General features: G+C 41.9%; 2 protein-coding genes across 4 annotated transcripts in view; one reads left to right on the top strand and one right to left on the bottom strand.

Annotated features, from left to right (window-relative positions):
• Positions 1–4,624, bottom strand: part of pard6a (par-6 family cell polarity regulator alpha) — a 24,675-nt gene extending 20,051 nt beyond the window's left edge. The window contains exons 1-2 of the mRNA XM_041221463.1: positions 4,258–4,624; positions 1,755–1,977 (exon numbers count right to left, since the gene is read on the bottom strand). Coding sequence (XP_041077397.1) covers positions 1,755–1,977; positions 4,258–4,359 — 325 coding nt within the window. The 5' untranslated portion in view covers positions 4,360–4,624. The remainder of the gene's footprint in view (positions 1–1,754; positions 1,978–4,257) is intronic.
• On the top strand, positions 2,860–15,730 carry LOC121296186. 3 transcript variants are annotated; one of them, XM_041221461.1, is made up of 15 exons: positions 2,860–2,980; positions 3,162–3,288; positions 8,629–8,757; positions 9,324–9,448; positions 9,840–9,930; positions 10,192–10,271; positions 10,521–10,565; positions 11,097–11,140; positions 11,526–11,707; positions 12,284–12,362; positions 13,381–13,467; positions 13,682–13,780; positions 14,200–15,098; positions 15,352–15,431; positions 15,638–15,730. In XM_041221461.1, exons 3-15 carry the CDS (start codon positions 8,650–8,652, stop codon positions 15,690–15,692), a joined length of 1,974 nt encoding a protein of 657 aa, XP_041077395.1. In that variant the 5' UTR covers positions 2,860–2,980; positions 3,162–3,288; positions 8,629–8,649; the 3' UTR covers positions 15,693–15,730. The 3 variants fall into 3 exon arrangements, with proteins under 3 accessions (XP_041077395.1, XP_041077396.1, XP_041077394.1); XM_041221462.1 differs by lacking the exon at positions 2,860–2,980 and having other exon boundaries at positions 3,127–3,288; XM_041221460.1 differs by lacking the exons at positions 2,860–2,980; positions 3,162–3,288 and adding an exon at positions 8,195–8,291.

Here is a 15,730-nt window from a genome sequence, read left to right as displayed (position 1 = left end):
GCCTCGAGAGATAACGAAGCACCCCTCCAGCTCCAATTAGCTCTGGACCGTTGGGTTCCAGGGGGGACGTGACAGTGCCAATGAAATCCCCTTATGAGACCCCCCCCCCCCCCCCCCCCCGAGTGAAACATCGATGTTCTTTAATATATCCATTAGGCCCTCCCCTTTTAACAACATCCAGCCTTAATTCATTCTGTCGTGAGGCAGCCCAGTTCATCGAAGGGCTTGTTACCCTGTGCTTAACCATGAAAAGTCACGTAGCATTCAAGAAGCTAGCAGCCTCCCTACTAAGAATACCCATGACAGGCTTCAGGTTGGGTTGATAGCAATGCTAATGAGACTCGAACGAGACTGGAGGGATGGGTGGAAGGAGGGAGGGAGGGAATGCCCAGGAACCCTACTGGATTTCAGGTTAACCCTTTCCCTCAACACTAGAAGAACCTAATGAGTTCCTTGACAAACGCTTTCTACTCCAAGGATGTAAGCCAACTCCTCAGAGGCGTGTAATGTGTATGTTTTTGATACATGAGGCAGCGGTAGCCTGGGGCTAGTATCTCAGTATCTTACACATGCAGTCTGCCTCAGTGTGGGGAGGGTACCAGTGCAGAACAAGGGGAGCTTTACAAGTCTAAAATTGCACCAAAGAAGAGAGACATCCGTTTTAAAAGGCTGTCAAGATACAAATAAACAGCTTCCCATTCCAAGGGCTTTAAAGAATCAATCAAAATCAGTGTTTCACTCCTGTTTATATTAACAGAAAAAGCGTACCAAAATCTCTGTCTCATTGGTTTTAACGAATGTGGTGGTTTGCTATTAATGTTGCGACATTAATGTAGTACTGAGCGCTAAGTGTCTGCCTGGAAGAGGGCTGTGAGGGTGGTGCAGGGCCACGCTCTGGCCTGATCCATCTCCTCTTAGCACCACAACGCTCTGTTATCTAACAGTGCATTCCTGAGAGCTGGCTGGCTGCTGCGCCATGCCAAGAGACGCAGGCACGGGGTGGGGGGGCACGCTCACTCATCTGGGAGGGATCCATGCATCACCTTTACTGGAAGGCTTAAAATCGGCACTCTGGGCTGTCTAGCAGTTTCAGCCACTCTAGTTTTTACAATGAGCTTTATTACCCATGCATAGGTCATGAGCGCATACAAAACTGTATTGGCCATGTAATGCTTATTTCTATTACAAGAAATGGACTCTTACATTACCTGTAAAAGCAAATAGGGTATAATGTTACAGAACAAACTTACAAGAACTAACGTGTAATAAAGACCTGCAATATAGCAAGCCAAGATAGAAAAAAAGTCCTAACGTATCCAAGCTGTCCTAGTTACAGGTTACACACTGAAGTGCTTGGAAAAACTGCGCAAACCAGCTCTGCTCAAAGCGGAGGGCTTCAATAACTCCCCTTAGGGAGTCTATGCAAGATAAACATGGGGATCACCTTATTTGCTGCTGCAATAGTTTCCAGTACGCACATGGAGCCACAATGTTACCAAACAGAAAATACCCTAAAAACGGGGCACTTTGTACTTTCTCTTCATATCACAAATCTGTGGAGTTACACCACCTTTTAACCTTGTTCCTCTGAAGGTATCAAGGCAGAGCATCTCAAGAACATGCACATTTCTAAATGCACGACATGCAATACAGCCTCCTGTGTAAAGCCAGTGCAATCCCCAGGTGCAGCTCCGAGAGGGTCTGCAGGATTCCTACCTCTCCTGGGAAGCACAGCCAGTGCTGCCTCTCCTTACCTCTCTTCTGGATGATGATCCTAAGCAGCGGGTTGGCAGAGGACAGGGCTTTGTGGTAGTTGTCGTCATTGTTGATTGGCAGTAAATCCCCATGGATGTCTGTATATCCCATTAGCAAGTCCACACTAGGAATCTGATGGACCGACTGAATCAGCCGGTAGAATTCCTGGAACCCTCCCACGCTCGAACGCTTCAGGGCAAACCTTCGGAACTCCGCATCAAACTAAAACGGGGAAGGGGGCGACAAAAATAAACAATTCGCACACGAGTCCCGACTAAATAAAGAAGAAAAGCTTGGTGGAAATGGAATGGGAAAGAACACACAAAGTGGACTTATTATGATGCATTAGCCCGTTTTAGACACGAGTAAACATCTTTGACTATAATATTCTAGCCTCTGAGTCATTTTCCAAGCTTTCCAAGGCTCTCCTTACACAACCTGGTCTTTAAGGAATTCTGTTGAGGTTTTTTTTTTAAAAGACCATTTTGATCAGTAACAATCAGTCTGCAGTGCTTGAGACCCTTTTGAACTGTTTATAAGCAGGTTTGTTCTTGTTTGTTCAAGGAACAGTTTAACCTAAAACAATGCTCCTTAAACAGCCCTCGAACCAACCAGAAAGTTCCTTAAACCTGTCCTTTAACAGGGTCCAACAGTGCCCACGAACAGAGGCACTAAACTGGAGGATACCAGTACAATTCTCACTTTCCTACCTGCTCACATGAGGGCAGTTTCCAGTGCTGGTGGTCAAGCACCTTATGCAAGCACCACACACTGTGCCTGGTTGGAGCAATGACTGTGAAATTCATGGATTCACAAATCTTTAACAACAGTTTAGCATATTTCACGCTAGAAATATTTTAATGTGCAAAGTGTATTACAATTCATAAAAAACCTTATTTAATAAATCGAGTCACAGCTTTGTGAATAGGTTGCATTGCATTCTGTTTAACCAGGAATGTGCGATTCAGCTGCAAGTTATTTTAGGAAGGAGGAGTTCCAAATGACTCATGCTATAGCCATCGCGATCGCTTGGCACCGCTACTACAAAGCATGAAGAATCACGTTTTCCCAGTCTAAATTTAACACGGTGTCAGCTGGCTCATGATTCTTCACTCTAGGGCAGGTTAAAATGAGAACATAATATAATAAATGCGCCTGAGATACGTGCTTCCTCGTCCCGTTGGAACTGACCGGCGTGGGCTTGAAGGCAACCCTTTCCAACCGAGTATTAATAATAATAATAATAATAATAATAAATCTACAAATTCGGTCTCGAATTGTATCATTCTATTAATGTCCAAAACAGCTGCTCAAATCTAAAAAGGTACAGGGCAAGCTGTGTAACAACGTTTGACTGCATGGTCCGCTAAATAAACTAACATCTATATTCTGTTGACTTTTTTCAGGTGTATCTGAAAAGCTGGAAGGGATGGCGCAACTGAACTGCACAATTATTTTTCCACCTCCAGACACACTCCAGCGTTGCTGTGTAAAGTGCCCTGGGGTGTAAATTGCTTGGATATTTTCACAGAGGTGAGAATTGTTTACAATTGCGATTGAACACGGATGAATTCCCCCAAGGGCGTGATTAATCAGGGGGTGTTCAAACTGGACCAAAATACCCGCATTTTACAGAGAAACAATCACACTGTTTTAATTCTACGACAAGAATGAAACGTTGTTTTTATTTCGCAATGTTGTATAACCCATCTCCTGAAAGAAACGCGATTGCAACCTACAGAGCTGCGAGACATTTCTGTGTAGTAAGCGGCCATCGATTTCTTAAAAGCAGACGGTCGGCCGATTTCTCCAAAACCTTCACATAATGTAATGTAATTACAGTATATATAGATTCGTTTATTAAATATTAAGAAATCCGAAAGAAAATGTAAAAGTTTCACAGTTTACAGGTCAAAACCGGTTTACATATTTTATCTGCATTTTAAAAAGAATCATAATACTGTAATAACTTTTCTATATTTAAATCTTAAATCGCTTTCCTTACATGACACGGTAATTCGTTCTATACAGGCCTAATTAAAAGGCACAGATCTTTGGAAATGCCACTGTGAAATAATATTTAATACCGCGCTTCTGGTACCTAACAACAATGTGCAATGCACAACATTATTAAAAGAAGGAAACGCTGTCGTCAAGCACTTCGGGGCGACTTTAAATCTATACACAAAATCTGCACAGAACAATTCAACACACGTCAGATGACTTCTACAAAAACAAACTAGACTGCCGGACTGACAACCGAGACGAGTAAGCGTAGGCACACACACGCACACGCATTAGACATTTCATACAAGAAGATGCATGCTCATATAACTGAAACAGCACAGCCGGCTGTATTTTAATGTTATTTACATTGCTCCTTTTATTAATATCGAAAGATTGACTTCTGTCTAGACTATGCTGCGCTGTGTATGGTCACTACTACACGTTCTACACATGCTATATCATCACACCTAATTAAAAACTGGAAAATAAACTTACTTTGCTTTTGACCTCGATAATGTTGTTTGCATTTCTCGAAGGGGTTCTGTGATGCCTTGACATTTTGGGCAGGTGGCGAACAGTCTCCGCGTTGTGGACCATGCAAAGGCTGCGGTGGTACAGCCCTCAGTAATAAGATTAAAATGCCGCCTCGGTCCCACACATCCACACGCACTTGCTGCAGCGGTCACTTCTAGCTTTGGAGATATACCTTGTCTGAATGACAATATCCCCGCAAGAGGCAGGGCTGTTTTATTCCAACAACACTGACGTCACCCGAACACACCGCCGGAGGGGGGCAGGGTCGGAACCTGCGTGATGTCATGTTCAGTGTTACGACGACGTTGCATATGACAGGTGCTTACGTTCTTAAAGGTGCTGAGCAGAGAAGAGACTAAAGTGGACAGACTGACAAATGCATGCACACACACACACTGTGTAAACACTGTTGTCAGTGACTCTCTCTCTCTCTCTCTCTCTCTCTCTCTCTCTCTCTCTCTCTCTTCTAAATATGGGCATTTTTAATGATTTCAAATCAAAGGATAAGCATGCCATCACAGACAGATTCTAGATTCTATGATTTGATAACCCAATACCGCCTTATTTAATGAGGTTAAACGGTTTACAATGTCTTCATCATCTTATCGTGTAATGTGTCAACCCTGGCAATGCCTGCTGTATTGTTATCTGTTCTCGTGTTCTTTTTCAATGTTCGCTTCTACTGTCATTTCTGCAGTGTTAAAAAATATATAATACAAGAAAAAATATATATATAGTTCATGTTCATCTTATTTAAATGTATCAGTAGTTGGTCAATAGCTTCTGCATTTTCATGAGGAACAAAATGAGACAATGAAACCAAAAAACAGATCCTTTACTGGCAGGTGTTGCTTCCCAGTTTTAACGTGTTTGATGGCCGCTTCCGGGCGAACACATGATGCACGGTGAAGGGATGCCAGTAAGCTAGTTTGAGGACGCCAGAGGGTTGCTTAGCAACAGGGGTCGCTGATTTTAATGTAATTGTGGTTCCCAACTCATCCTAGTATTTAAGTGGTAACACTGTTTTGCATGATATAACCCTAACCGTAACTCTAAACCTAACCCCAATCCTCCTTAACCCTAACACTATCCCCAACTCTATGTACTCATATGTAAACACAATAATTAGAAACTTAATATAATGTGTTACCAAATTTGCTCAGCTAAAAAAATATCCACTAAATGGAGGCTGTCAGTTTGAAACTGCTGATGCATTATAGGACTCTGCTGTGAGCATGCTTGAAGAATTCGGAATTGCCAAACATTGATGTTTTGTTTGTTTTTTAGAATTCTGAGCGCTCACCATGGGTCTTTTCATGTGCCATTATCTGCTGGTACTGTATTCGTAACATCTGTATTACTCAGAGATCTGAAAACTTTCTACGTTCTCTTAATATCAAGGCATAATTAAAAAAAAAAACTCTTACAAAAAGAACATGACTCCCTTACACAGCAGGGCCCCTACTCGTCAGATCTGACAAATGCTGGAGGAATGCAGGAATGTTGTGCAGGGTGAATCTTCTTAACCTTTCTGATGAAAGAACAGTCAGTTCTTAGCCGCAAAAGCCACCCTCAGTGCCTGTAAAATAAAACATTGAGTACACAAACCTCACCTTAAAATATTACCCTGCTGTTTGTTTATTATCCACAATGCAAGCCCATACAGTGCCTACAAATGTATCCCAATACAATATACGCTATGTTGATATTCCTATCACTGTGTGACATACACTGTACACTTTACAGAATGTACCTATATGCAGTATTCAGTCAATACAATGAATGGTCGTTGAGACTGGGAGATAGAAAGGTAATTGTGTTGACATATAACATTAAGTGGGAATGTGTGTACAGATATAGTGCCCGGCGCACTCCTTCTCTTTATAAATTCATATTTCAACCTTTATTTCATGATTAAGCTTGATCAATAGGAGTTCTGTGTGCACTGTGATGGATTAACTCAAAGCAAGTACAAACCAACCCTCATTTCATCTCTTCAGAACTCAGTAGAAGTGCAGAAGATATTCCCATGTTATTCCTGAGGGATTCAGACAGAATTCAATAGGAATTTGCAGTCATTATTTGAAAGTGTTACCAGCTATTCCCAGTGTCTCTCTTACACGTTGTTGGATTAATGCTGGCGCTGGAGCCTTCACTTGTAGCTTGTAACAGACTCTCCGATCTATCTGAGCGTCCACATTGGAGTCCATCACTGTCTCATTATTAATTTGAAGAGAACTGAGTAGCTATAATTGGAAGCCAAACAACTGAAACCATGTGTCCGGTGCACTGCCCTCTTTATAGTAATGTTCCCTAGAGTAGTGCAATATCCTTAAAGTGATTTTAATAGAACTGAATGTGTGTCTTGTATGTATCTCTCTCTCATTTTAAAATGTATAATCTACAATATATCATTTAAAAAATGTATATATATATATATATATGTTATATATATATTGCATCTGAGCATCAAAAAATAGCTCCCAAACTCATCTTGTAAGTCAGGAGAGCTGTCAGAACAGAAAGAGAAAGAGAGAGCTGCTCCCTGTTGATTATGCTGTGATACCTGTTATCAGCTGAGAGTCAGCAGGTCGCTTTCTCAACATACCTCTTCCTTTAGTGCAGGAATTCCATGCATTTCTGCAGTCTGTGACGCGACATTCCTCCTTCCACCTCATCAGCCTGGGCAGCAGAAAAAAGAAAAAAAAAAAAGAAAAAGACCTGTCACTGACATAGCTAGTTGCATGTTCTCATTCCTCAAGACTGAATACCTGGTGGAGTTTACCAATATATAAAGCGGGGGATGTTTCACACGCACTTAGTAGTAAACTACCTCTTGTTTTAGCTATTCTTGTAACAGCCTCCAGAGAGAAGAGCCTGGGGTATTAGGGAGCCGCTTCGCTCTCAATGTCTCCTCCTGATCTGTTGCTGTAAATTGCACTGGGACACCAACAGGTTGCTGGAAAAGAGATAACAGCAGCAGCTTTGGTTGGCTGGGAGTGTCTTCATGATTTATAATACAATAGATTTCTAGCATTTCGGCCATAAAATCTAAACCAAACCAAAGTAACTCTGGTTTGGGGCCTGATTCGATTTAGAGCAGTTTACATTTTTGAGTATTTTGCAGCACTGTGTAATCACCCTGGGTTTCCTGGCTCAGTAAACGGATATATAAAATAATCTAGCTGTAGTTTATTTCAGCAGGGTGCCGGATGATCAAATCAACCACTCAGACTAACGCTTCCTTGTATTCCGCTCCAGGTACAAGACAGCATCACCTTTGAAATGTGAAGCATTGCTCGTCAAAGACACTCTCCCACCCCCTAGATTTGAATCCTGTTGTTTCTTTATTTCAATTTTGTTTCATTTAAAAAAAAAAAAAAAAAAAAAAAAAAAACCTATCTGAAGGTCACCCCGACTTGCAGGCGAGATAAGGAAAAGGAAAACAGACGCTATCTGCCACCTACAATGCAAATGACTCCTCCTGTAACGCAGAGCGTAATAAGAATTAACAAGACTATCACCAGAATATGATTTGCTTTGGGTACTGCGCCATCGTGTGGCAATAGGATGCAATGCCTCGAAGAATTTCTTTTTGTCAAACTGAGTGATTACGGGGGGAAAAAATCATATGCCTGTTACAATTCACACTTACAATTGTTTAACTGAAGATATATTAATTGTTAAAGTATTAATGAATGCATAGCAACACGTTACAATACAGATATTTTTTTAATAATTAAAAAAATATAAAACATAATTTGGTACCGCACAACAATCGGGTGGATTTACTTGAAGAGTTTCGAATACCTTAGAATATTTAATCTGCTGATAGACTCTTAAACGATTTAAGAAAGCCCAAAGCGTTTCTCGGTGAGCAGGAACCGAGTTACAGGCGGAACCAATGTGTATTACAGCGTGTTTCCAGGCAGGCAGGCAGGGCGGGAGATGTGGGCGAGTGGATTTTGAAAGCGCTGTCAGTTGCGTGCGGAATTGTAAGTAAAGCAGCACAGTTATAATCAGTAACTGGTTTGTTTATTCGTAAAAAAAAAAAAAAAAAACAAACAGTATATCACCAGGAAACTGACAGTACGTTTTAAACCGTGTTTCGCACACCTCGTTGCAAAAATAAGAAAGCTGGTATAATTTTATTTGTGGGACACAAAAATGTGCCCCTCGTATCTTTTTAAGGGTTTTGTTGTTTAAACAGATTTACATGTTGCTGTACTGTATGCCTTCAACAAACAGGGAAGCATCTAATAATATAACTTTCTGAATAATGTCAAGGATTGCATCATAAACCGTCGTTTGTTAATCCGCATTCCTTTTTAGGTTAAGGAGCAGAAAGTGAACATGACGTTTATCACAAGCTCAGATGTCCGGCCTTGGATTGTGGAACTCTTAGAAAGTTATGGGAAGACGGAGGGCAGGCTGAGACCTGTCCAAGCGCAGGTCACCGAGGTAAAGGCTCAATGTACCTTCATTACAATCCTGCAGTGGAACGGCACTCCAGGACCGTGACGGGTGGACACCCCTGCTCGAAAGCCATAAAAACAGTAACCCCTCACAGTAGTTTGAGCCATTGCTTTGTTTGATAAGATACATAGTAAAACCTGGAATGTCTAAAATAACTTGGGTCGGCCAGGGTGTCCTGTGCTCACCGCGCACCAGCGACCCCTGTAGTCTGGCCGGGCGCCTGCAGGCTTGCCTGTAAGGTGCGTTGTCCTCCGACGCTGTAGCTCTGAGGTGGTTGCATGGTGGGTCTGCAGAGTGAACAAAAGGCTTTGGAGCACAGCTTGTGTTCCTCTTTGCCCTCCCGAGTCAACATGGGGATGATAGCGGTGAGCTGACCCCAAAAGTAACTGGATAAACAATTGGCAGCTACTAAATTAAAAAATAAAGTGGCAGGGCATCACTTGCATGTGTTTTGGTGTGTTTCACTGTGCTGTCAGTTCCTGCGGTTCTGAGCCCTGAAGTCTGCCGGGGTTGTTTCATCAGTACCTCTCCCATTGCTTTATCCTCTGCAGTTCGGGGACCTGGCTGACTACACGCAGGAGGGGAAGGAAGTCGCAGCTGCTCTGGTGAACATCTCCGATCACGAGTTCTACATCCCTGCCGTTGTCACATGGCAAGCCAAGCAGCTTCTGGAAGAGTAAGTCCGCTCTTCTGTGGTGCTTAATCTGTTATATTCTTTGCACTGGAAATGTACAGGGTGATTAGAAAGTGCGTTCATCTTCAATGACATGGTGCGTCACCCTGTACACACACATATATAGATGGTCCAGATAGCGTCCTTTTGTTTTGAAATTTTGTTCTACAATATGTTTGAACTCGTTTTTATTAACTCATAATGTAGTCTTCAGTACATTATCCTTTGTGAAGGGTGTACAGTGGAGGCACACATTTCTTTACAGAGTGTCAAGATTACTAAGATTAACAAATATCGTCCATGTGTTTGTTTTTGTGGGGGAGGGGAAAATTCCTGTTAAATTGCTTGAATTGTTCCTATTGAAATAACCTAATTCGTTCTTCCCTTTCAACAGTGAGGAAGACCATTATGATTTGGGCGACCTCAAGAACAAAGACATAGTTTTGAGAGAATACAGAGTAGCATTTCAAGACGCAGCAGAGGAGGTAAGAACCACTTGATGAAGGGGTGTCCAATAAAGGAAGAGAGGTTCCTGAAAAGCAAGAACAGTCCTGACATGAATGCTGCACAACGTTAAACTGCATGTAACCAGCACTTATTCACACGAATCACAAAGCTGAAATATGAGAAATGGTACCAATGCAGGAATCTACAGCAAGCAAGTTCATTGAGTGTGTGGAGAACTTACTGATTTGATTTGTAAGTGAGTGTCCTGGTTGTAGATTAACTTGGCTCTCTTGTTGCAGAGCAAATGTGAATTCTTCATTGTAATCGAGAACTTCAGAATGCTGCCAATAGAAAGACAAACTGCCAACGTCTGCAGCTGGTAAAGCAATTTCAGTATCTCGTTAAATCTTCTCTTCTTGGATCATGTAATGTCTGGACCCCGTAAGATTCATTTTTGCTTTCAAGTTTAGTGAATTAACTCGAATGAAATGATCGAGCTCCTCCTAAAAAAAGTACTACGTTTTTTTTGTTTGTTTGTTTTGTTAAATTCAGGGAACTAAGAATATTTGTTATGATATTTGAATGATGTTATGTATGTAAATCTGTGATTTATTGTATTTATTTTCAGTAAAACGGCACCATCAGTTCAGCGAAAGATAAGCACGTTGTGGCTGTAAGTACAGTGTTTCAAGCTTTAGGTTATATTCATTTACAGGGATGGAAATAAGACTCCATTGCGTAGTGGTTTGATCCATTCCTGGTTTTACTGTGAGTTTTTTTAGTAAGACACACCTGAGCTTGTTACCTGTATAATGGGGTTAATCAAACACATTAAAACCTGGAATGGGGGAAACTGCTATGCAGTAATTTTATTTCTGCCCCTGCATATTCACTAGTTGTTACTTTTAAATCAATGTATGTGTGTTTCATATCATTTTAAATTTCTCATTTTAAATTTATACTGTATATCTGTTTATTCATTCATAAACATGACTGGAGAGTTGAAGGTGCAATATGCGATATGCATACGAGTGTATATTTAACATTTTAACCTGGTTAATTCTCTCTAGATTGTTGCTTTTCAAAGAAAAGGATCCCAATGATTTGTAAACCTCAGAAATGACTACTTGATGATCTTTTTAAAGCAGCCAGCATTGGAGATTCCAGAATGTTACAGCTGTAACAAAGCGCCTCTCTGTTGCAGGTCCCGGGTGAGAAAAGACGACATGAACAGCACATCCTACTCTGGTAAAGAGCTTGATTTGTATCAGGTTTTAGAGAACTGGGGAGAAAGGCTCCGTTCATGGGGTGATGCAGGTTGCTGGTACATATTGCAGCACTGAGCAAGGCATTAGATGAAGTCAGAGCTCCCCAGTTAACACTCCGGTACCACAATTCCTAGAACTTGTTGCAGTACAGGCAGATGTGTATCCAAATACAATGCTCCCTCCTTATTGGACAGTTTAATGATTCATAAAGTCACCAAGTTTTCAATATATATAAAAAGACGTGTAAGGCAGTTAGCGAAAGAGAAATTGCAGTATGCTGTAATATTTCAAATTGATCAATAAGTCTTTTTTTTCTTTACACTAATACAACTGCCAAGCTGTAACCTTAGTGCTTTCCTGAACAGACGCACCTCTCACTCAGATGATGGAATACTTTCAGCAGAGAGGAATCGAGCGGCTCTTTAACATAGCGATGGAGTGCCTGAACCTGGCAGCCCCCAGTCCAGAACCCTCCACCTCCAGGGCTGCGCCCCCCATTCCGGGGCTGGGACTCACAGGCTGGAGGGCAGAGCGGAGAGAACACCGGGTATTCCTCTTCAACCTGTCCATAGGAAACAAAGCAATAGAATAGAGCCACAGAACAAGCAGGAATCCAGATTGTCGTGACACTGTGTGTATTGTGCAAAGGTCTACTGTACTGGTCTATAGGGGAAATGATTGTAATAATTTTTTGGCAGTTTGACAAAAAAATTAAGTTAAATGGGAGATTAGCTGCTAATCTCTTGCATTTCGTGACATGCAGAGCTCGATTTTAATCTTGTCAAAATGTATATACCCAGTTTTTCATGAACATTTCTTGGATTATTATATATATTTGTTTGCAGGTGGTAGTAATATTAATAATCGAAGCTGGTTTATTAAGCATCAGTATTTGCTACCACCACTGACTAGATCAATAAAATAGACCCTGGAATGTCTTATTTCTTATATAAGTAATGAAAACAATTCACAAAATACGTAATAATTCACAAAATAAGTGCATCTGTATTACTGTGCTGACATTCTCAGAAACTGTTAGTTTCATGTAGAGGTTAAAATATCATTCCACAGGATAAAAACTAAACAGCATTGATGACACCGCTCTCTGCATTCTTTTTTTCAGGACAGGAGCCCATACTCACTGTCCACTGCCCATCTCATTATCCCTCCTAAGCAGAGAGAAATCCTTGACAACATCCCAGGTCAGTACATTGCAAGTCAAGATTCAGACTATAATGCTGAAATTCATAATACAGTACAAGGGTGTAGGAAAGATGCTTGCTGCTGCACTGGTCCTCAAGATCGGCATGAGAGCAGGGTGTTCTCTATTCACAGTCGACTCATATCCACCAACACCTGTTTAAAAGTTCTTCAGTGACAACTAGGCAAAGCAAACTCACAAAACTCAATAATTAAAGTCTCTATATAATTTTAAAATAGAGTGCCTATATGACGGTAGGTTTGTCAAAAATAGTAATGTAACTGAAATACTGTAATAACTTCTAATAATAAATAATACTGTAATAAACTCATTTAGGTAAGCAAGGAAATGAAGAAACAATTTTTCAAATATTATTTTCATTACAAAAAAATAATATAATACCTGTGTGTGTGTGTGTAACATTTGACATACTGAAGGTACCGCATATGACTTCAACCTGACTTGTTGCTTGTTTCTAAATCCCAGTACTATATTCAAGTAAGTCGCCCCTCCAGATAATCACTGTTGAGAAAGCACGCACCACAAACGACATCATTCTTCTGGTGAACGGATTTCATGGTGAAGTCCTCTCTTTTGACAAACCTCACCCAGGAGTGAAATACGGCACTCTCTTTCCCTCTAAAGCCATGCGCCCTATGCCCTAACAGGCTGGAGTTCATGCAACCCTCGCACGTGCACGGATTCCCCATATTATTATTACTACTACTCTCACAAACCTGCAGGCCAGACATCCAGCCCGAGAAGTGTGCACCTTTTGATAAGTCACGGAACAAAAACGTTGTGTTTTTGGTAGGTGTGGTCTGTGAGCCACATTAATTTTTGTTTGTTTGTTTAAGTAGTAATGCTAATATTCTTAAACACTTCTGCACCCATTTCAGTGATAAAACAAACAACCCCTGCAAGAAACGCTAAGCAGTTAATACTGTGAGCCTGGTCCTGCAAGTGTGCGTGACCTCATAATGGGTGTGATGAACTCCTTCTCTTTTTCCCCCGTTTAGAATGGAGAGATGATTACGTACCTACAGTCGATACAGAGGGAGCTTCTGGTTTCGAAGAACAGGCTGTCCTGTGTTTAACCATTTCATGTATGGATCGGGTTTGGCTTGATGGATTTGTGGTAGTGAAATAACAAATAGACAATAATTTAATACACCTCCAACATAGATTTACCATAATTTTACTGCCTGCTTAGTGTAAGTCCTGTAGATATTCGGGAGGGGGGGGGCTCCTTTCTCTTTCTCTTTCTCTCTCTCTCTCTCTCTCTCTCTCTTTCAATATCTTTGTGTTTCTGCTGTGTAGCAGAGTCTGAATCCGAACCGGATGAGCAAACCCATGCTGTGACGCCACACGACCCATGGAGCGAGCATCCATCCATGGACATAAGCTTTTCATCTGCTGGTATGGCTTCTGCTTTCTTATCAGTACAGATGTAGATGTCTACAGAAGATTAGTTCACTGGTCTGCTATTTTGAGTAGCATCTCTTAGACTCCGATACAGACCTGTTCAAACATTCAATAAATAAAATAAAACCAAGTTCCCACTGGAGGACGCTGTATGCGGTCGTTACCCGATGTGCACAGTCCTGCTTTCTGTTTGGTTGTACAAAATGCTTCCAACGCTACCACACAAATGTATTGGGAGATATGTGTTTTGTGTGCTGTTTGGCCACTTCATGCTAGTTATAAGATAGACATTTCTAGTACAAATGCTGAATAAAAAGAAATCGTACTGCTCTGAGATCTTGTGAAGGTCATGTATTTTTCATACATCGCTCTACGTTAAATAACAATTATGAATGTACCCTTTGGTTTTTCAGGGACGGAATCCCACGCAAGCCCTCCTGAAGCACAGAACAAAGAGGAAGGTGTCCAGGCAGCAGCCCTCCACAGCAGTACTCCAGCAAGTCTCAAACTCCCAGCAGCCCTTCCCCGGAGCGACTCCCTTCCCAGTCAGCTAGGGACGCAACAGGCAGAGTCCTACGACCCCACCAACACTCTGCAGCTGTTCACAGACAGCAGCTCCTGCATTTGGGAGCCAGCTAAGAAGATGGCAGCAGTAGCCTCAGGGCAGCGAGTCTTGGAGCATGAATCAGTAGAAGCTAGCATCACCAGTTACCGGAAAGCCCGGCATACCAATGTTTCCCCCAGATGCTCCTCTTCCATGCTTCCCAGCAGCAGTGCACAAGCTTTGGGAGGCAGCTTGCCAGGGACAGCAGTCATCCCCAGAGACAGGTCCGTGAGACGATCTTTGGTTGATTGCTGGAGCCCCAGTTTGGCAGCGTCCAGCAGCGATGAAGAGCTTGTATTGAGAAGTAAACCGGCCAAGAGAAAGTGCCAGGTTGTGGATTCAGACAGCGAAGAGATCATCTTCAATACAGACGATGAAGATGTGGTTAGGGCCCCAGAAATTGTCAAGCCCAAGAGGAAGCAGGTGCAACTGAAGCCTTGCTTGACATTTTTGAATGCAGAAAAGGCTGCAAAGAATACTATTACTGCTGGGAAGGCTGCCAAGAATACTGTTACTGCTGGGAAGGCTGCCAAGAATACTGTTACTGCTGGGAAGGCTGCAAAGAAAACTGTTACTGGTGGGAAGGCTGCTTTGGGAGCAGTGGCCGAATCCTGTAAAGAGCAAACTGTGACTAACCAGCAAGTTAGCAAAACCAGCAACAAGAACAGAAGCACCTCTAGGGCTGGAGATCTCCAGAAACCGGCTCTGGTAAGCAGAACACCCAAATCTGCAAACAAGTCAGCAGACTGTCACTTCTCTGGACACCACTGGTCCGAAACTAAAGGCATGAATGTAATTTTACAGGTGATAATAGGCTGCAAATATTCATTGCCCAAAGTACCAAGGTACAGCATAGTATGAATAAAAGATAAAAAGCATCTAAAATCACTTATTGTGGGTGCTGTACCAGTGTGACAGTACATAATTTAAATCTATACATATATATTTTGTCTACTTCCAGAAACATCGTGACGGAACCTCATTCATGTACTCATATGAGCCGCCATCTGCCGAGCTTGCAAAGCGGATAAACTCGTTAAGGTTAGTAAAACATTGGAATATACTGCACACACAAGCCTGGTGCTTTCCACTTTGCTGAATTACCTCTCCCATGTTCTTTGAGCGCTAACATGTGTGGTGATGCTAAGGTATGATACAGACTGCATCCTGCTGCCTGCAGTGCATGCTTTGACCTTAACCTGGTCGTCTACAGTATTGTAAAAATGTGCCGTTTCTCTTTCTAACAGGGTCCCTGATTCCCTTCTGCTTTGGGCCTGGCAGTACACCTCCAAACCAGATTGATCACAAGGTGTGATCCGATCGCTGTTAGTTGGACTGCA

Source organism: Polyodon spathula, chromosome 21 (genome assembly GCF_017654505.1).
Source record: "Polyodon spathula isolate WHYD16114869_AA chromosome 21, ASM1765450v1, whole genome shotgun sequence".
In the NCBI taxonomy this organism is placed as follows: domain Eukaryota; kingdom Metazoa; phylum Chordata; class Actinopteri; order Acipenseriformes; family Polyodontidae; genus Polyodon; species Polyodon spathula.
This window is presented reverse-complemented; position numbering and strand designations above follow the sequence as displayed.

What these genes read in the sequence shown, in the direction of transcription:
- LOC121296186 (XM_041221461.1), top strand. Translation starts at nt 8,650, where the DNA reads ATGACGTTTATCACAAGCTCAGATGTCCGGCCTTGGATTGTGGAACTC. An exon ending in ACTGCCAACGTCTGCAGCTG is followed by an intron (nt 10,272 to 10,520) that starts GTAAAGCAATTT and finishes ATTTATTTTCAG; the next exon opens with TAAAACGGCACCATCAGTTC. An exon ending in AAGCGGATAAACTCGTTAAG is followed by an intron (nt 15,432 to 15,637) that starts GTTAGTAAAACA and finishes TCTTTCTAACAG; the next exon opens with GGTCCCTGATTCCCTTCTGC.